This window comes from Microcebus murinus, chromosome 19 (genome assembly GCF_040939455.1).
Source record: "Microcebus murinus isolate Inina chromosome 19, M.murinus_Inina_mat1.0, whole genome shotgun sequence".
Lineage (NCBI taxonomy): Eukaryota > Metazoa > Chordata > Mammalia > Primates > Cheirogaleidae > Microcebus > Microcebus murinus.
In genome coordinates, this window is record NC_134122.1 from 31,554,748 (window position 1) to 31,575,185 (window position 20,438).

Genomic DNA, 20,438 nt, shown 5'->3' on the forward strand with positions numbered 1-20,438 from the left:
GGACGTGACAGCAAACCCTGCCCTCACACCACGGAACCCGACCCTTGAGGCTTCTAGAAAAATTGAGATTAGCTCCTAGAAAAACTGAGATTATCTTGTCCAGTCTGTCATCGAATAGCTGTTTCCACTTGAAGGATGCTGGGGGCAGGCAGAGACAGGAAGCTAGTTTTCCTCGAGGCCTCATGTGGTCATTTGTGGTCATGTGGCCCACAAATGCTGCAAGACTTTATTAGCTAAAATGTCAACCCACACACACAGATCAGGGGCCCTGCCCCTGAGCTTCTCTGAGGCCTTTCCACCCTGTTGCTGCTTGGAGGAGTCTGAGACGAAGGCAAAAAGACATGCGTGGAGCGGAGGTAAGCTAGAGTTTAAAGCCCGGCGCGTACTGGCCCCGTCTGAGGTGGCATCTCCTCCCACCCCAATCAGAAGGCCGTGACTCCTGTATTTCAAGGACTCTCGTAACTCAGTCAGTGAAGTCTCTGCTCTAACTGGCCACTGGCGCCATTGTCTTCTGACACAGCCTGGCCAGGAGCCCTGCCATCTGCAGGAGGGAGTTCACTCCTTCTGCGACTTTCATGTGAGTGTATCCAATTTCCTGAAAAACAAACCAAGTTTAAATCTGGTTAATAAGTGAGGGGGTTATTCGTAAAATCTGAATTAGTCGTGTGCTTAAAAGTGATACAACAAACTTAAACTCCAGTTGGAAAATGAACACTAAAATGTAATGGATCATGACTAAAGTTCAATTTATTTCCTAAAAGGATGCTGACATTTCTTTGAAAGATAGCATTAAGAGGGCCAGGCTAGGTGGTTCATGCCTGTAACTCTAGCACTCTGGGAGGTTGTAGCAGGAGCACTGTTTGAGGCCAGGAGTTCAAGACCACCCTGAGCAAGATTGAGACCCCATTTCTATTAAAAAGTATAGAAAAAGTAGTCCCAGTTACTTGGGAGGCTGAGGCAAGAGGATCACTTGAACCCAGGAGTTTAAGGTTTTAGTGAGCTATGATGACGCCACCGCACTCTAGCCAGGGTGATAGTGCAAGACTCTGACTCAAAAAAAAAAAAAAAAAAAGATAGCATTAAGAAAATGCAAAAAAAAAGCCAGGCTGGGGGAAAATACTTATAAAACATATCTGAATATCTGATAAAGGATTTGCATCTAGAATATATAAAGAATTCTCAAAACTCAGTAATAAGAAACAACTCAACTAAAAAATGGGTAGATTTGAACAAATGATTCATCAAAGATTATGGATGGCAAATGAGAAAAAATGCTGGACATCACTGGTTATTAGGGAGATGCAAATTAAAGCCACAACGAGATACCATTACACACCTGCTAGGATGGTTTAAAAAACCCAGCTGAGTATGTCACATGTGGCTAGCATGTGGGTCATCTGAAATGCTGGGAGGAATGGCAAAACACTACAGCCACTATGGAAACAGTTTGGACAGTTTCTTACAAAGTTAAGCATATACATATTTGATGAAGCAATCTTATCCCTGAAAAGGAAGTCACTCAAGAAAAATGAAAACCTATGTTCGCATTCACACTACACAGGGGGTGCCTTGTGACACCCCCTGGCCGCTGGGGAAAACTGGCAGGTGAATTTTTCTGCAGCGACCACTGTGTCTTGGTTGCAGTGGTGTTTATGTGACTGAGTGCTTTCGTCAACAGAAAGTACCTAAAAGGCTAAATTTTACTCTATGTAAATTACACCCCAATTAATCTGACCTTAAAAATAAATAGCTACTCTGGTTGCTGAAAGAAATTGGTGAACAGACTCTCACCCCAGGCAATAGGCCACCCTTCCTCCTGCCACGGAAGTCGGGGAACACCCACTGAGCACCTTCTAGGCGCTAGGCCCATGAGCAAAGCAAAACCACACCACGGCCCACATTCTCGAGGACAGAGGCATTTTTGTATTCTCACTGACCTTAATAAACTCCAGTTTCAAGTATTCTGCCATTTGGAAAGTTTTACACACCCGAAAAATGTTGCCAATGACATCTTCCGGTGAGTAGCCCAGATGCCACAGGTGAGCAAGAATCTAGAAAAAGATACAATGAGGCTGTTGAACTCTTTAAACTACAAAGACCATAGGGAAATGAAGTCCCACCCACACGGCCTTGGCCTGTCACACTGCTGGGAGCAGACAGCTTGTCCCAGGTGACTCGTGATTTTGAGAATCGCAGTAGCTGGAGGGACACACTCTTCAGATGCGTGGGGTAATTTAACTGACTGCTGGCAGGGAGAGACAACTTTATGAATATTTAAAATAGTACTGCAAGATGGTCTACTACCATGTCCATGTAGTATCTTTATCCAGAGTTCTTAAAACACTCTACTAATCCGAGGACTAGGTACTACAGAGCAGAGAAACACAGCCATTCACCTGCCAGTTTCCCCAGTGGCCAGGTCACAGGGCACCCCCTGCAGGACTAGCCCTGAGCACGCTCCGACCAGGGCAGCGCAGACCGCAGTGGTCACCACCACCCACCCCACCCGCCCTGGCCAGAGCGCAGGTCTGAAGCAGTCCTTTTGTCTTTGCTTTGATATCATGGGTGAGTTCAGGGGCTGGGAAGCTATGTCGTAAATCTGAAGGCTTCTTTCAGGCCCACTCAGGGACCCAGCCTGGCCTCTCTGCCTCAGTCTCCCTGCCTTGCACACTCTCATGGCACAACAGGTCAAACCCTGCCCTAAATCCAGTCACCTTCCAGCCTAGTCAGCTGGGGGCCAAGGGAGAGAAACCTGTCAGACCAAATGGCCTTGAATCACACCACTGCCACCCACGTGAGCTGAGGTCACCTGAACCCCAGTCACACCTACTGGCATCTGCTCACAGGACCAGGCCCCATAATCAGGCTAGAACCCTCCTGCCCCTCCACTCCTGGCTGAGCAGCAACTGCTGGGTCCCAGAATGGCCATCCCCATGTTCCTGTGGAGGGTGGATGGGGACACCTCCCCCCACCAGAGGGAAGATGGCTTCACTGGGAAGGCAGTTGGGACAGTCTTCCCTCACGACTTAGGTTGACAAATTTCTCTTGCAGAAGATATAATTATAGCAGAAAGATAGAATTTGAATTCCAGGTCTACTGCTTCCAAACTGATTTAGGGCAAGGATTTCAGCCTCTCTAAATTGCGGTTTTCCCATCTGTAAGGTGCACTCAACTCCTAGCACAATTTTAAGCATTAATTGGAACAATTCGCATACAGTCCCGGGCACCGCGGGCTCCCTCTGCCCCGCTCAAGAGGCGGAAGGCTCCTCCCGAATGAGGAAGGGGGAGGGCCGACCTTGTAGGCCTCGTCGATGTTGGCGTCCACACAGTGCTGGATCATCTCCTTCACGAGCAGGGGGTGGGGCTCATCGCAGACCTGGGCAAACCGAAGAGAGGGGGTCAGGGCTGGGAGGTACCAGCTGGGGAGGCCCCCACCAACCGACTTCTCTGCTGGCTGTTACCATAGAAGTCTCAGCACCCAGAACAAGGTTTGGGAATGTCCTTCTCACCACCAAAGAAGTCACCAAATAGAAACACTTCTGACATCATGATCGCAAATTTCTCAAACATAACAAGTAACAATAGGCCGGGCATGGTGGCTCACGCCTGTAATCCTAGCACTTTGGGAGGCCGAGGAGGGCGGATTGCTCAAGGTCAGGAGTTCGAAACCAGCCTGAGCGAGACCCTGTCTCTACCAAAAACAGAAATAAATTAATTGACCAACTAAAAATATATATACAAAAAATTAGCTGGGCATGGTGGCGCATGCCTGTAGTCCCAGCTACTCGGGAGGCTGAGGCAGTAGGATCACTGAGCCCCGGAGATTGAGGTTGCTGTGAGCCAGGCTAATGCCACGGCACTCACTCTAGCCTAGGCAACAAAGTGAGACTCTGTCTCAAAAAAAAAACAAAAAAAAAAACAAGTAACAATAAAGCAAACAAGGGCCAATAAACAATCTTCACTCGGGAGCAGTGTTAAAGCCACCAGTCACCTGTCTTATATCACTTGGCAGGGTGGAGTGGGGGTGGGGTGTTATCTGCCCAAAACCACTTGGAACCCACTTTAGAACTGGGAGGTCATTTGGGCCAATCCCCGCCATACCCCCACCCTGGAGCAGGAACTGGTTTTCCCTTTCCCTGTAAAGAGCCCTCCAGCCAGTGTGACCTCATGAAGAGGGGTCCGGCTACCCCAACAGGCAGGGGGGTGGTGCTGGGGGCTCAGCCCGCCCGGAGCCCACGGCTGCCTCCCTGCAGCACCCCCCACTGGCCGTAGGTTCTGCCCTCCAGTGCACATCGGCCTCAGCCTTCTCCTGTCGCCAGATGGCACCCACGCCGCCCTGGTCTCTCCTCCCTGCAGAAGCCCCCAATGACCACTCATGACAAAACAGGACTTGAACTACCACTACCGCTTACTGAGCAGGTTTCCCTTTCCTACGTGCCCTTGAAAATACGTTCACTGCCAAGGTCTGTACAAACCTGGTAAGAAAGAGCTACAAACTGAAAGCTTGAACAGCCCTGCCCAACTTCTACGCCCAAAAAGGGGGAAACCAGTTTCCAAGATGGCTTTAGACACTGAGTTGTCAGGATGTGGCAAAGTTTTCAAAAGAATTCCCAAAAGTAAAATGCTTCCTTGATGTGGGCAGGGAAGAGCCTTATTTCTTCGGCCTGGCTCTGCGGAGGACTGTCCCCACCCGCAGGGCAGAAGGGGGTAAGCAGGCACGGCAATGCAGAAGCAGCCCAGGGCGTGGGCTCAGAAGGCTGCTGAGGGGAACGCACGGCACTGCTCCCTGCCCCTCAGGGGCTGCGTGGCCTGTGATAGCCACCGGAGCCCATCTCCACCCCCACAGAGAGATGGGAGGAACCTCTCTGTGCAGGAAAGTGCGGAGCCAAGACAGACGTGTCCAAAAGTGCCCAGCTCCGCACCTCATCCACCAGCGGCCGCCCAGCATCCACACACACGTCCCATGGTCCCTCCCAACTCTCCAGCATGAGAAGCAAAAGCAGCGACAGGGAAAGGAAAATGGGGACAGGACAAGTCCCCCAGCACCAGCCCCCCGAAGGCAGGCCCAGCCCCACGCCAGGCCCAAGTGTCCATCCTGCCTGCCAGCACAGCCCACGTCACCCCGCCGGCCACAGCAGGAGGACACTGATTTTGCTGACGGTGGCACCCACTGCAGCTTCCGTACCTTGAACACATTCTCGCTGTTAATGAAGCCAAATCCCGAGAAGGTGGACTGCAAGTTGTTCAGTGCCTGAGGGGCAACAAAAACACGTTAAGGGTGGTTTTTAAATCGTTGCCTTCCTGCCTCTCTTCTTGGAGTCCAGGAAGGCAGCCCACGGGTCAGGAGGGCGCTGGGTCCGTGCCCTCCACCCTGGCGTCTCTGCAGCAGTCGCCTCCCTCCTGCCCCCATGTAAGGGGCAGGAGGGCAGGCCCAGGAGGCCTGTGTCTAGATGGCAGTGACCCACCTACCTGCCTCATGTCTCCCTGCGCTGTGAAGATGATGGCTTCCAGGCCGTCGTCAGTATATGGCACATTCTCCTTCTCGATGACGTTCAGCAGCCGCGCCAGGATCTGGGCGTCGGTCAGCTTGGTGTAGCGCAGGACGGCGCACCGGGACTGGATGGGCTCTGGACGAGACAGAGGGCAGTGAGGCTCCCCTGGCAGGAGCCAGCATCAACCGGTCGGCACTCTGGTCACTAGAGTGCAGCTGCACGATCCACGTGGAATAGCCACGCTGGCAGCGTCACTCTTCCCGGTCAGCATGTGCTCAAGAGAGACTTGGTACAAATGGCTAAATGTCAAAGTATCACCTGACAAGCCATCACAGAGGCCTCAGCGGGCACAGGAAGACCTTGCCTAGCCACGGATTCCAGAAGGGGAAATGATCCTCTAGGACACACATGTCCATGTGCCACGAGCCCTCAGCTGAGTCAGCCCTGACCCAGGTGGGCTCTGGAATCACAACGCACGCTGGACACTAGGCCCTTCTGGGCAGGTCCGAATGCATCAGGCTGGGTGGGAATGGACAGCTGCAGTCTCCTTAAAACTCCACAGAAGGTTCTGACTCACAACAGGGCTGAGAACCACCAGATGGACAAATGCAGAGCTCTGGAACTCTCCACCGCCTTTGCCTTAGGCTACAATAACTTCGCCATGATGTCCAACCACAAATGTGGTCCTCTCTCAGATCCTTCCTCTGCACTGCTGCCCACGCTGACCTTTGTACAATGTTCTCATCTGTCACCTATTCCTGCGAGGCAAACCCTTCGACAGTCCCCTCACACTAACTCCCCAATAGTCTGACTCTCCTGCTCTGCAAAATCTCCTGCGCCCTCGTCCTCCTGCCTCTCCTTCACCAGTGTCTGGCACCCTGTCTCCCTGCAACACACTGACTCTGCCCTCTCCTGGCGGGCTCTTCCCAGCGAGGACGCCCTCTCAATTTCTCCCCATTTAAACCACAACCATCTTTTGGCTCCTCACAAACCCACCTTCTCACGGGGCCAGCCCTGATCACCCAGGCTGAAGCGACCCCGATCCTTTGTTCTCACGCACCATTTGAAAGAACACATACTCCTGTTAATCTATTTGCAGAAAGTGAGCCAGGCCCCTCCCTAGGAGCTGGGGATGTGGATGAACATCTAGACAGGGCTCTGGCCCCAGGGCACAGGTTCACCAGGACAGGAAGAGGCACTATGCACAGCAACTGTGCACGGAGAGGGTCCGGGCCAGTTCTGGCACCTAGGCCAGAGAAGACAACTTGGCCTGGGGAGACGGACAGCAGACCCAAGTTCTGAGCTGGGCCTTTAAGGATGAGGTTTTCCAGGCTGGAAGGGCAGGAGGAACAGCACAAAGGCGAGAGTGAGGAAAGGGCAAAGAGGTTCAGGGGCTGGTAGGCACCATAAGGCCACAGTGCTTGGAATGAGAGGAGACAGCAGGCAGATGGCATCCCATGGAACAAGCTGGGGAGTGACACAGCTGTCCAGGCAACGGGAAGCCACTGGAGGGTTAAGCAAGGAACTGGCAGGCTCAGGCTGGTCTTAGACAACCTTGGCAGCTGTTTGGTGACTCAAACAGGAGAAAAGCCGAGAATAATGCACTCATCAAGGGGACACAGGGTGAAGCCACAGAGCTGGGGCAGGGAAGGAAGGGTGGGGGTTCCAGATACCACTGAGGGGGGACAACTTTGGATTTGATTTTGGCGAGGGGATGGCTGTGGGCTGTGGTGATGGGCAGATAAAGGGGGACTTAGGGTGACTCAGAGCTGGCTGGTTCAGGGCTCCACCTCTGCTATTCGTGCATGAGCTCCGGCAAGGCTGGGACTGAGCCTCAGACAGGCCTGCAACCTCCACTATACACAGGAGGTGTAAGTACATGTGCCCTGCGCGTGGCAGGTGCTTTCTATATCAAACGTGTTCAATATTTGCTACAGGGATGAAACTTTTAAAAGAGCAGCTTGCCTTGGAGTTAGTTAGTTCAACTTATCTGAAATCAGGAAGTTTCGCAACTGAAACTCATTTACGTATTTATTTACATTAAGCTTAGAAGCTGGAGTTGTATCTAAAAGCAATTAATATTCAAACTACATTGGAAGTTTCCTTTAGTAGATTTTTCTCTTTTGAGAAGCACCATAGCTTACTCTGCAGAAAATAAGAGTCAGAATCGGGCACACGGCCTTGCTCTAGGAAGGTTTACCTTCCTCTTAACTGGTGTGACTCTAGTTTCAAAAATCAACTCTGCAGCAACCAGCTCATGAAGCGTTTCCTCTAAAGAGAAGAAACAAACTTCTTTAAGGATTTTGCTTATATGTTTGCCATATCCCTTTAGAAAATAAAAATAATTCAGAATGCTGAGTATATCCAAAAACATTTCATAAAAATGGAAAGTTAGGGCTTTCTCCATCAACAACTGCAGTTTCAAATCACTGAACAAAGGCATACACACACCGCCCTCTGCCAGCTGCATTCTGCGATGAGGGAGGTCTGTGTCACTGCTCCTGGCCTCCAAGATTGGTCTTTCTAGTGTTTAAGGAGGTGAGCTACGTACACATCCATACATGAAGCACTTTCAATGCATTTTTCTCCAGTAAGTGCGCCATAGGCATCTTAAGGCAGAGAACAGTTCTCATTGAACTCCTCAAGTTCAGCACCAGGGCGGTGCCTCACACCTACTGAGAACAGGGTAAGTGTTTGGTGGTGGATGAATAAATTAATGGACAAACACACGGCTATCTGGGGAAGGGAAAAGAACATAAAGGATTCCCAGCAACACTGAGAGCCCCGCCAAGGCTGGAAACCGTGACCTTGTGGGGTCATCACGCCTGCTAACGTGCTTGTCCGCAACAGCACTCGGCGGCCCGTGGGGTGGGAGGAGTCGCTCAGATGAGCTCACACAGCTGGGGATCAGGGCAGAAGTGAGGCGACAGGACAAGAGCAAAACAGCTGGGCTGTGAAACCAGCAGGAAGCTACAGACGGGACCTGGGCTCAAAGCAGTGAGGAAGCAGATGACCAAGGTAGGAAGGGAGCTGAAAGGACAAGCACTGAGGTTGGGGAGGAGACCGTAAGATTTTGTTCTTTCTTTTGTTTTGTCCTAACCTGATGAGGAATTCTTTTTTCTGATACTGTAAGATTTCAAAAGTGAGGCAGGCCAGGTGCGGTGGCTCACACCTGTAATCCTAGCACTCTGGGAGGTCGAGGCAGGCAGATCGTCTGAGCTCAGGAGTTCCAGCCCAGCCTGAGTAAGAGTGAGACCCTGTCTCTACCAAAAACAAAAAAAAAAATTAGCTGGGCGTGGTGGCGCATGCCTGTAGTACCAGCTACTCGGGAGGCTGAGGCAGAAAGATCGCTTGAACCCAGGAGTTTGAGGTTGCTGTGAGCTAGGCTGATGCCACGGCACTCTACCCTGGGCAACAGAGTAAGACTCTGTCTCAAAAAAAAAAAAAAAAAAAAGTGAGGCAATTCCTAGTGATAACAAAGCCCGACATGTAGACACCATCTATGCCAAGTGCTCAGAGCAAACAGAGAGTACAAGTGGATACATAAAGAGCAGCAGCTCTCACCTGGGGTTCCAATCCCAGCTCCTGCACTTGCTGTGTGACTTTGAGCAAACTGCTCAACCTCTCTGAGCTCCAATTTGCTCATTTCAAAAGTAAAGCTAAGGCCGGGTGCGGTGGCTCACGCCTGTAATCCTAGTACTCTGGGAGGCCGAGGCGGGCGGATTGCTCAAGGTCAGGAGTTCAAAACCAGCCTGAGCGAGACCCCGTCTCTACCATAAAAATAGAAAGAAATTAATTGGCCAACTAATATATATATATATATATATATATATATAAAAATCAGCCGGGCATGGTGGCTTGTGCCTGTAGTCCCAGCTACTCGGGAGGCTGAGGCAGGAGGATCGCTTGAGCCCAGGAGTTTGAGGTTGCTGTGAGCTAGGCTGACGCCACGACACTCACTCTAGCCTAGGCAAGAAAGCGAGACTCTGTCTCAAAAAAAAAAAAAAAAAGTAAAGCTAATAATACTTCCTCAGTTGATTACATTGCAAAACATATTATATATGATAAATACATCTAATTTTTATTTGTCAATTAAAAAATTAAATTAAAACAAATTGGTTATGCAGTGGTGGCCTGTGGTAGGCAATCAAAAAGTCCTGTTCTGATGCTAAAGAGCCAAGGTGAGCACCAAGTGGACCCCAGCCTCCCAGAGCTCACACTCACCTATGATTTTATCAGAAGCATTACAAGCAAGGGCAAAGCGAGTCGTCTTAGAATAGATTTCCATGGTTCTCCTCAAGGCTTGCTGGGCCCCATCAGTCATGCTGGGAAGAAACACACAAGGAGTCAGTTTGCAATTGGGCCACTGGACACAAATCCTTCCCTATACGAAAACCCAGCACATAGGATAGTATCCTAGATGGGGTCTCATAAGTAAAGCAGGCCACCTCACAAATGCTAACCCCCACCCCAAGCCACTCTCTCAAAGACTGCCCAGATGATATTTTAGTACCTACAACAACCAGAAACAACCCCTAAAAACCCACCATCTACAGTGGCTGCCATCATATTTGCAGGAACCAGGCCTCCCTTCAGCTCCTCCGTGATATAAAATTCAAGAGAAGAGCTATAACATCAGCTGCCAACTTTTCTAACCAAGCCCTGCCTGAGTGTGGGCAGCCCCTGGAGGAGCCCATGGCGGGGTGGTTCTCACACAGGCAGGCTGCACACGGGTGCAGGGCAGAGCTGTTTCTGGATGCTGTCGGTACTGCTTTTCCTCCTGATTTAATAAAGCCCCAAAAGAGATCTAGAGATCAAGGTCAAAAGACATTTGGCGGCCGGGCGCTGTGGCTCACGCCTGTAATCCTAGCTCTTGGGAGGCCGAGGCGGGCGGATTGCTCAAGGTCAGGAGTTCAAAACCAGCCTGAGCAAGAGCGAGACCCCGTCTCTACTATAAATAGAAAGAAATTAATTGGCCAACTGATATATATATAAAAAATTAGCCGGGCATGGTGGCGCATGCCTGTAGTCCCAGCTACTCGGGAGGCTGAGGCAGAAGGATCACTCAAGCCCAGGAGTTTGAGGTTGCTGTGAGCTAGGCTGACGCCACGGCACTCACTCTAGCCTGGACAACAAAGCGAGACTCTGTCTCAAAAAAAAAAAAAAAAAAAAAAAGACATTTGGCAACGCATCCTACCTGTCTGCTTCATCCAGTATGATGATCTTGTGGCGACCTTTGGGAAGGGTGACTTTTTGTTGAGCAAACATTTTTATTTTATTCCTCACAACGTCAATGCCTCTGAAACAGTAAGTCAAAATTTTATTGTCACCTTCCGAACAAATTCAGTTACCTTCATGGAAACTTTTAAACCTTCAGTATGTAGTCAGACTACAGGACTCAATTTTAGTTTCTGAGTTTCTTTTTGGGGCAATTCTAACTATAAGGATGGCTATTTCATTACTTTTATTCTTTCTTGGAGGTCTTCCAAAGAAAAAAAGAAAATACTTACTTTTTTGATGGAATAAAATTCATTTATCTTGCAATTACCATGTGGGTTCACTGGACTCTTTTACAATTTAAGATATATTTGGGTCTTAGTGATCTCATTCTTCCTATATCTTAAAACAGCTTGCTACTTCATTATCCTAGTAATTACTGCATCATAATTCATCAATTATTCTCAACTATGCTAAAAAAGATTAGAATTGCCTAAAAGGATGATGCAACAGTGGGAAAAGGGAAAAAGACCATCTAGGCTGGGCGCGGTGGCTCACGCCTGTAATCCTAGCTCTCTGGGAGGCCGAGGCGAGCGGATTGCTTGAGGTCAGGAGTTTGAGACCAGCCTGAGCAAGAGCGAGACCCCATCTCTACTATAAATAGAAAGAAATTAATTGCCCAACTAATACATATAGAAAAAATCAGCTGAGCATGGTGGTGCATGCCTGTAGTCCCAGCTACTTGGGAGGCTGAGGCAGGAGGATTGTTTGAGCCCACGAGTTTGAGGTTGCTGTGAGCTAGGCTGACGCCACGGCACTCACTCTAGCCTGGGCAACAAAGTGAGACTTCGTCTCAAAAAAAAAAAAAGACCATCTATACCGCCTCAACCTTCAGTTTTTTAATTGCATTATTTGAGGTGCTGTGTTGTTTCTCAAGATGGCATGAGATAAGTTCAGGTACACCACCTTTGTTGTCTTTTAAGCTTTTTCATTGGCCACAGCTAAGAATTCAAAATTTTTATTTTCCACCCACAGTAGCAAAGAGGAAAAAAAAATCAGAGGAAGACATTTCATAATCATTAGATGAATCAGAAAATGACAGCAGAAAGACCAACAACCGCATTCTAGACTCTACCGATAGTGAAACTGGCCATAGAGGCAAAATCTCAGACTGTGAGTCTTCAGATGCCCATATCCTAGAAGAATTTTCTCAAACTGAAGTATCAAGGAGTGAACAATACACAGTTGTCCCTTGGTATCCACGGGGATTGGTTCTAGGACCTCGTCAGATAGCAAAAGCCACGGATGCTCAAGTCACTTATATAAAATGGCAGTGTTGGCATATGACCTATGCGTGTCATCCCATATACTTTAAATCATCTCTAAATTCCTAACATGGGTTGAATATCCCCTATCCAAAATGCTTGGGACCAGAGCACGTTGGATTGTGGATTTTCTCAGATTTTTGAATATTTACATTACACTTACCAGCTGAGCACCCCAAATCTAAAAATCCAAAATCTGAAATGCTATGAGCACTTCCTTTGAGTGTCACATAGGTGTGCAAAAGTTTCAGATTTTAGAGGACTTCTGGATTTCAGGTTTTGGATTTGGGATATTCAACCTGTAATATTTAATACAATGTAAATGCTATGTAAATAGTTGCTAAACTATATTGTTTTCTATTTTATTTCTACTATTTTTATTGTTGTATTTTTTTTAATTTTTAATTTTTTTCCAAATATTTTCAATCTATTGTGGTTGAATCCGAGGATGCAGAACCCATGGATACGGAGGGTCAACTGCATTTCTAAGGAGAAAAATAAATATATTTTCATCTAGTCACTCAACAGGAAGAGCTTCATTCCATAATTACCTTACAATAAGAACATGGACATCTCATTTTGCTAAGACATGTGACAATATTCTTTCATCATTTATGAGGTTTGTACACCAATAGTTACCTGGTACAGTTTGTAAGTTAATGAAAGCTAAAGGCAGGTATGTATACAAAGGTGACTGGAAGGAAATAGATAGTATTGAAACAGGATAAGAATTCACAAATATTTTCTAATTATGGGCCATCCTCTCTCCCAGAAAATTATGAGCCACCAAAGTCTTCAAAAGTATTGCTTTTCTTTTTTTTTAAAGAGATAGGGTCCTCACTCTGTTGCACAGGTGGCCAGGGTGCGTGGTATAATCACAGCTCACTGTGGCCTCGAACTCTGAGCTCAAGCAATCCTTCCGCCTCAGCCTTCCAAGTGGTGTGTTTTGATGATATAAGTGTGAGAACAAGAGATAATGGTAAGCTAGAACCTATTTGTATTTGATGCCTGGAATCAGCATTTACAAAATGGATAGTTTGAAGGCTCAGAGGAGCAGTTAGGCACAGTCAAAGGACACTGCCCGCCTCCGGGCATAGTAGACGAGGGGGCGTGTTGTGTTTGCCGCGCAGGTGGGACGGGAACCCGCAGGTGGGACGGGAACCCGGTGGGCCTTGGCTTTAGTGTTTTCCTTGGGTTTCTGGTCTTTGCGTAGGCTTCCTTGGGGGAACTCTATTTCGGGGACGCTTGTAACAACACTTTAAATTGGGAAGAAAGTAAAGTAGGTTGCCTTTCTGATCCTACCTATCCAGAGGCAACTTTTAAGAAGTTTCTCCAGGAATGGGGGCTCCCATATCTAGTAGAAGCTCTATGCGTGGTCTTTTGAGATCTATGTGGCTTCATTAATTCATTCGGTCTGCAAAGTTTGTTGAACCCTACTTGTGCTAGTTACTGAATGTGCGAGGAAAGACATATCTTGCCTTTAAGAAGTGTACGACCAGGTTGGGTAGCAGATAAATAAATAATGCACACTATTTTAGGTGTTAAAGAAGCAAACGCCAGGTTTGGGGGGTAGGGGGAAGAAGTGGTTAGGACTGTGGTGCTTCGACCTCGTCCAGCAAAGGCTTCAGGAAGAAGGTTGTATATGGTGAAAGAAATTGTTTTGTTTCGGGTTAAATTATGAGAGGGGTTAATACAGTTCTCTTTCTTCTGTTAATGCACCTAAAAATCCCCCAAATTAAGAATCTTTCATAAGCAAGACTTGCAAAAGGAAGAATAAAAAAAAAAAAAAAAAAAAAAGAATCTTTCAGTAAAAATATAACTGAAAGAGATTATGTGTTTTGCTTTATTTATCCATTTAGCTCATATTGAAAATTACCAGGGGGAAGTAGGAGATAAGTTGTGTAAGAGATAGTGCAGATGCCAGTACTATTAAGGAGCAGAAATCTGGCAGGGTGAAACAAAACCATACAGTAAAATCTCAAAAGTGTACAAAGTACCGATGCAGTTCAAGCATAATTTGTGTTATTTAGAAGTAAGCAGGGAAGGAATTATAGGTGAAGGAAAACAAAAAAAAATAAATAAAAATAAAAGGACACTGCCCATTTCAGGTACATACAGATCTTCAAAACCAGGAAAATATTAAAGATCTGAGAACCACACCCTCAAGGGAATAATCAAAGGCAGACTCCGCAGACATTTCATCCCACAGGTTCTCATTCCATAATACTCTATTTCATATCTGAAAGGTAAAGCAGCACCTCACACCCATTAGGTTGGCTACTATCAAAACAAGCACAGAAAATAACAAGTGTTGGAAGGATGTGGTGAAACAAGAATCACAGTGCACTATTGGTGGAAATGTAAAATGGTGTAGCCAATACAGGAAAAAAAGGATGGCAGTTTCTTCAAAAATTAAACAAAATTACCATAGCATGCAGCAATTCCACTCTGGGTATACACCCAAAAGAACTGAAAGTAGGGTCTCAAAGAAGTACTTATACATCCAGGTTCATAGCACCATTATTCAAAATAGCTGGAAAATGGAAGCAACTCAAGTGTTCATTGACAGATGGATAAACAAAACATGGCATAACCACACAATGGAATATTATTCAGCCATAAAAAGGAAGGAAATTCTGACACATGCTACAACATGGATGACCATCAAGGATGCTATGCTGAGTGAAATAAGCCAGTCACAAAATGACAAATACTGTATGATTCCACTTATATGAGGTACCTAGAGTAACCAAATTCATAGCAATAGAAAGCAGAAGGGCAATTCCCAGGGGCTGGGTGCTTTTTAATGGGTACAGAGTTTCAGATTTACAAAATGAAAATGTTCTGCCATTTGACTGCACAAAAATGTGAATATATTTAATACTACTGAAGTATACACTTAAAAATGGTTAAGATGGCAAATTTCATGTTACGTATATTTCACAATTAAAAATAATTTCTGGCCGGGCGCTGTGGCTCACGCCTGTAATCCTAGCTCTCTGGGAGGCCGAGGCGGGTGGATCGTTGGAGCTCAGAAGTTCAAGACCAGCCTGAGCAAGAGCCGAGACCCCGTCTCTACTAAAAATAAAAAAAAAAAAAAAAAAAAAAAAAACGTTAATTGGCCAACTGAAAATGGAAAAAAAAAAAAATAAAGGAATAAAAAAAAAATAATTTCTGAAAATTTTCATTAAAAAAAAGTAAACAACAAATCAACAAGTAAGCAATTCTCATGCTCTTTCAGTGGGAAGGAAAACACAGCTGGCACGGCGAGCCCCAACCATAACATGGAGCTGAAAAAATGCTGTTTCTGTAACAATTCAAAATGCAAAATGCTCACTACCCTTCCAGCCTATCATTTGTCATTTGTCAATGACCTACCTGTCATTTGAAGCATTGAGTTCCAAGACAGCATCCTTGAGTGCTGGGCCCAGCAGGGCTCGTGCCAAACACAGGATGCTTGTGGTTTTGCCAGTTCCTGGGGGGCCCTGAGAATAAGATCTCCAGTAAGTACTTCAGGCCACCAGAATGACCTCAGGGTAGCTCCTGCTCTAAAGCTCACCACTGTTTGCACCCACCTTCCCTCTGACCCTCTAACCCCTACCACAGCACACACCAGATCAACACAGCTGCCAACCCACAGGCTTCCCGACTAACTTGAGTGAAGTGCTTCCCTTTGCCGGGAGTACTGATGCAACCCCTCTGCAGAGGAAGCACGTATGCAGGCAGGCAAATGACATGCCGAGACACCCAAGAGGACCAGGACTGAGTACTTACGGCAATGATGATATTGGGCACATTCCCTTCTCTTGCAAAGACCTGAGGGAAAAATGTTCATTCAAAATGGTCAATCCTTAAGCTTCATGAACTGATCTCCTCAGCTACACAGGCCCGTGTGGGAAGCATGGCTGCAAAATTCTCCACGTGGATGCTCCATGGACTTCTCACCTCAGCATCCTCATTTCTTTTCTTTTCTTTTTTTTTTCAGAGATGTAGTTTTGCTGTTACCCAGGCTGGAGCTGGAGTGCAGGGGCTATTCACAGGGGTGATCATAGCTCACTGCAGCCTCCGACTCCTGGGCTCAAGTGATCCTCCCACCCCAGCCTCCCAAGTAGCTGGGACTACAGAACACCGCCCCTCAGCATATTTGAAACTGAACTCATCATTCTCCTTTACAAATCTGAGGCCCCACTCATGTTTCCTCTTTCATGGACTGTCCACACCACAAAGCTGAGGTCACTGCCATCTTTGATTGGCCTCTTCCTCACCCTACACAGCACCTCCATCATAATGTACTATGGCTTTGCCACTCTTCTCCTTCAATTCCATATTCCTTTCTTTCTCTCCAGCCCCATGACTCACCCTATGTATAGTCTCTCACCTGATTGCAATCCACAGGCCATTAACTGGTCTCCTTGCCTCTAATCTTGCCCCACTGCAATCCATTTCCCATACCATAGACACAGTGACTTTTCTAAAGTGTCTATTAAAAATTTTTACCTAACTGAAACCCTTGGAAGACTTCTTCCTGTCCTCACTATAAAGCCCAAACTCTTTATTTTTTTTTTCATTTTTTTCCAGTGATACCGTCACAGAAGAAGCCCAGACTCTTAAACATGGCACACAAGGCCTTGCATGACCTGGATTCTGCCCACCTCCCCAGCTCATTCTCACCCCATCCTAAAACACACTCTTTCCAGCCTTGTTACACACAGTGGACTCCATGGACCCAGACCCACAGTGTCACATCCCCTGTGAGCCTGTGAGACACGCTGTCTCTCTGGCCCCACTCCTGAACTACTGGATCTGAATCTGCATTTAACCAAGATCCCCAGCAATACATACACCCAAACTCTCTTACCTCTGGGCCTTTGCACATGCTGCTCCTACTGCCTCCCCTCTGTCTGCCCCTATACCCTCCAAACCTGGCCACCTCCCACTCATTCAGCTTTGGTGTCACTTCTCCCACTTGCGGACTAAGTCAGGTTAACTCCTCCTGCCATGCACTCCCATGATACGCTGACTTCCTCTCATAGAGTGCTTATCACAGTACCTGCTGGCTTTAATGTAGGTCCTGTTAGACTGTAAATCTCACAGGGGCAGCAATCATGTGTATTTTGTTCACACAGCAACAGTTCCTAATACTGCATTGGCCCAGAGAAGATACACAAATACTTGCAACACGAATAAATCAAAAAAACCTTGGTAGCTATTAAAATCTAAGCCCTTACTTTCTGTAGAGAGCACCTGTCAAGTCTCACATAGTGGCTTCTAGATCCTGCCTCTAAAGACCTCCAGGGCTAGGAATTCAAAGCTTGCTCTACTGCCTAACATTTCTGCTTGCTCTTCTTTGCGTCACCCTGAAGTCAGCTGCATTATCACTCAGCCATTTAGCTCCTCTAGGCAGGGGTTGGCAAACTATGGCCTGGGGTGAGGACAGGGGTGGAGAGAAGCCATTTTGAAGCCAGTGTTTGTAAGTCTCCTAGCTAAGAATGGTTTTTCCATTTTTAAAGGATTTTTTTTTTTTTAAAAACATAAAGAATATCCGACAAAGACCTTACACAGTTTGCAAAGCCTAAGATATTTATTATCTTGCCTTTACAGAAACAGTTTGCCGCCCCTGCTCTAGGGGAATACAGAACAGGTCTGAGAACCCCTCTCCAATATGCTAGCCCTTCAAGCAACTATCCCCCACAGCTTCCACTCTCCCCCAAACTGAAAGCCTCCCAGTCCCTCAATTCTTCCGGATTTGTTGTTCATCTCCCCCTCACTATCTTGGGTGTCTTCCTCCAAATGCCTCAAGCTTGTCAAAGCTACAATAAGGATAACAGACCATCCTTTAAAAAGTCACTCACCTCCAGCCTGCTCACAGTGTCTTCGTTTCCGACAACTTCATTCAGCTTTACTGGTCTATATTTTTCAACCCTGTTTTAAAGAAAATGCATAAAAATGTTGACATGGCCATTTTCACATTACCCAAAAGAAAGAACTAAAGGGCAATCCTGGACAGTTTTGTCAGAAGATTATAAACATTTAATGCAAATATGCCAAATGGCTGCAAGGTTTAAATTTAAGGAGGTGCCTAAGTGCCATTTGAAAAGTGCATGAGAATTGTACACCAAAGGCTTCAAACCTGCCACAGCAGAGAAACACCTGTGGCTGCTGGAAAAGGGCCAGAGGCAGGCCATCTGGAGCAATGTGACACTGTGCTGCAACACAGTGTGCCTGTCACAACAGAGGCCCAGCACATGCAGAACTGACATCATTTGGTCTGACAGACATGGGTGTAACCGAGCCCCTTTCTCATCCCTTATGTGCTGGTTTCTGCAGACATGTGCCAAGTGCACAGCAGGGCTGGCTAGACAGAACCACAGGCCTACCTTGTGATCCTATTAGGCTGTATGGAGTGGACAGGCCAGTGGCTTATTGAGACCAATAGTTTTCTCTTTTAAATTAAAAAGCAAGCTATGTTATAAGAGAAAAAGGACTTTCTCCAGCTCTGAGAAGTGGTGGTACAATTGCAATGATGTGACCATCAGAACTTCCTCTGCCCTTCATTAAATTCCCTGATTTATCCTCAGCTTGCACAGTGTGCAGGTACTGGTTCTGCTCCAGAAGTAGCTGTAGGCAAAGAGGCTTAGTTGCCACAAACTACAGAAAACAGAGACAGCTCTTCTCCAAGACTAGCAAGTGGAGTAAGCTAGTTCTTACTCATTCTTTATAGTCAGCAGCTTCCAGGTGCCAACCACTATATAAAGAGTTAGAGATCTCAGGAGAGGAAAGTAGATGGTACAGAGACAAGCAAGACATGGTTCTTGCTCTAAAGGGCTTTCCCACTAGCAGGGACATAGAGCTTAGCAAATCCTACTACTGTGCCAAGTTGGTCTGATAAACCAAGGGCTGTGGAAGCCCAGAGGAGGGAAAGAATCACAGCTGGAATGTCAAGAGCTGAAATCTGAGCTGGATTTTGAAGAAGCTTGTTCCTCCTTCAGGGCCTTTGCTTAAGCTGCTCTTCCTCCACACAGCCACAAGGCTTACTCCCCCACTTTGCTCAAATATCAGAGCTCATCAGAGACCTTCCCAGGCCACCACAGCTACTTACTCCACTTAATTTTTCTCCAGAGCACCCATCATCATCAAATACACTGCATATCTACTTGTCTGTTTTTTTTCATTTTGCCATTCTCTACCAAATGTAAGCTCCATGACAACAGAGTTTGTTCTGCTAACTGAAGTATCTCTAGCATCTAGAATAGTGCTGTGCAAGAAAAATATGCAAGTCACATAGGTAATTTAAAATTTTCTGGTAGCCACATTAAAAAGTAAAAAGAAAACCAGTGAAGTTAATTTTAATATTTTGTGAACCTAATATAGTCAAAATATTATTATTTTCAACATGTAATATAAAAGAATGACGGTGATATTTTAAAAATACTAAGTCCGAGTAGTTGGTCCCACCAGGTAGCCCTCACCGTCGTTAGCACTGTTCTGAGCGAGACCCCGCTTGTAGTTCAGACCTGCCACTCTCGACCCCAAAGGAGCTCGGTGACCCACGCCCCGCGCCGCCTCCAACCAGTAACCTCCTCGACGCCACCGCAGGCCGGCAGCTCCCTCAGGATCGCCCCCATCGAGTCCCCGCCCCCGGATCTCCCTCCAGGGCACGGCCCGCCACTCGCCCACCCTCACGTCCGCATGCGCCGACTCTCAGCGGCCTGGGCCCTCACCACGGCAGCTCGTAGTGGCCGGCGCTGCCAGGGGCCTTGCTGGGGGCAGCGGCAGGGTCCTGGGACCCGCACTCGCCCGCGTTACTGCAGCTGGCCTGCACCTCCATTCCCGCGTCTCCTCTTCGCGCCACCCGTGGCCCCGCCCCGTGACGCCGTCACGCAAAGCCCCGCCCCTGCCCCGCCGGGCACGAGCGGAAGCCGCGCGCCTGCCCCTTTCCGCGCCTGCGCAGAGGACTCCGGCCTGGCTGGGTTCCCGTCGCTATGGGCCGCGGTTGCTAAGCGCCGTCTGGCGTCCGGCCTGGGAGCTAGACTGAGGCGAGACACGGCAGCGTTGCCTGGCGAGATCCAGAAATGGACGTTTGTGTGGTTTATCTGGGAGACTCTCCCCGGCGGGGTGGGAGCCTCCTGCCTCGTGCGCGCGAGCAGGAGCGGGTGCCTGTGGCGTTGTGGCCCCCGCGCGGCCCCAGGCGCAGGGACACCGGCGGCGCTGACGTCCGGGCGCACCTGGGATCTGCCGGTGCCCAGTTCTCCGGGTTGCACCGAATGGCCCCATGTGCAGCTCCGGTTGGCTGGGCCTCCGCGCTGAGCCGCGTGTGGTACTGGACGTTTTTTTTTTTTTTTTTTTTTTTTGAGACAGAGTCTCACTTTGTTGCCTAGGCTAGAGTGAGTGCCGTGGCGTCAGC

The 20,438-nt window shown here is 47.7% G+C and overlaps 1 protein-coding gene across 1 annotated transcript; it reads right to left on the minus strand.

Annotated features, from left to right (window-relative positions):
* Positions 1 to 183: 183 nt before the first annotated feature.
* Positions 184 to 19,915, minus strand: RFC2 (replication factor C subunit 2). The gene is made up of 11 exons (XM_075995381.1): positions 19,756 to 19,915; positions 17,887 to 17,956; positions 15,809 to 15,850; positions 15,413 to 15,519; positions 10,690 to 10,791; positions 9,717 to 9,817; positions 5,470 to 5,627; positions 5,186 to 5,251; positions 3,296 to 3,376; positions 1,938 to 2,051; positions 184 to 595 (listed from the first exon to the last, which is right to left on the minus strand). Exons 1-11 carry the CDS (start codon positions 19,860 to 19,862, stop codon positions 485 to 487), a joined length of 1,059 nt encoding a protein of 352 aa, XP_075851496.1. The 5' UTR covers positions 19,863 to 19,915; the 3' UTR covers positions 184 to 484.
* Between the last annotated feature and the right edge of the window lie 523 nt (positions 19,916 to 20,438).

Coding starts and splice junctions, on each gene's coding strand:
- RFC2 (XM_075995381.1), bottom strand. CDS start 19,862: ATGGAGGTGCAGGCCAGCTGCAGTAACGCGGGCGAGTGCGGGTCCCAG. Junction 17,957..19,755: donor GGCCACTACGAGCTGCCGTG/GTGAGGGCCCAG, acceptor TCTTTAAAACAG/GGTTGAAAAATATAGACCAG. Junction 15,851..17,886: donor ACACTGTGAGCAGGCTGGAG/GTGAGTGACTTT, acceptor TTTTTCCCTCAG/GTCTTTGCAAGAGAAGGGAA.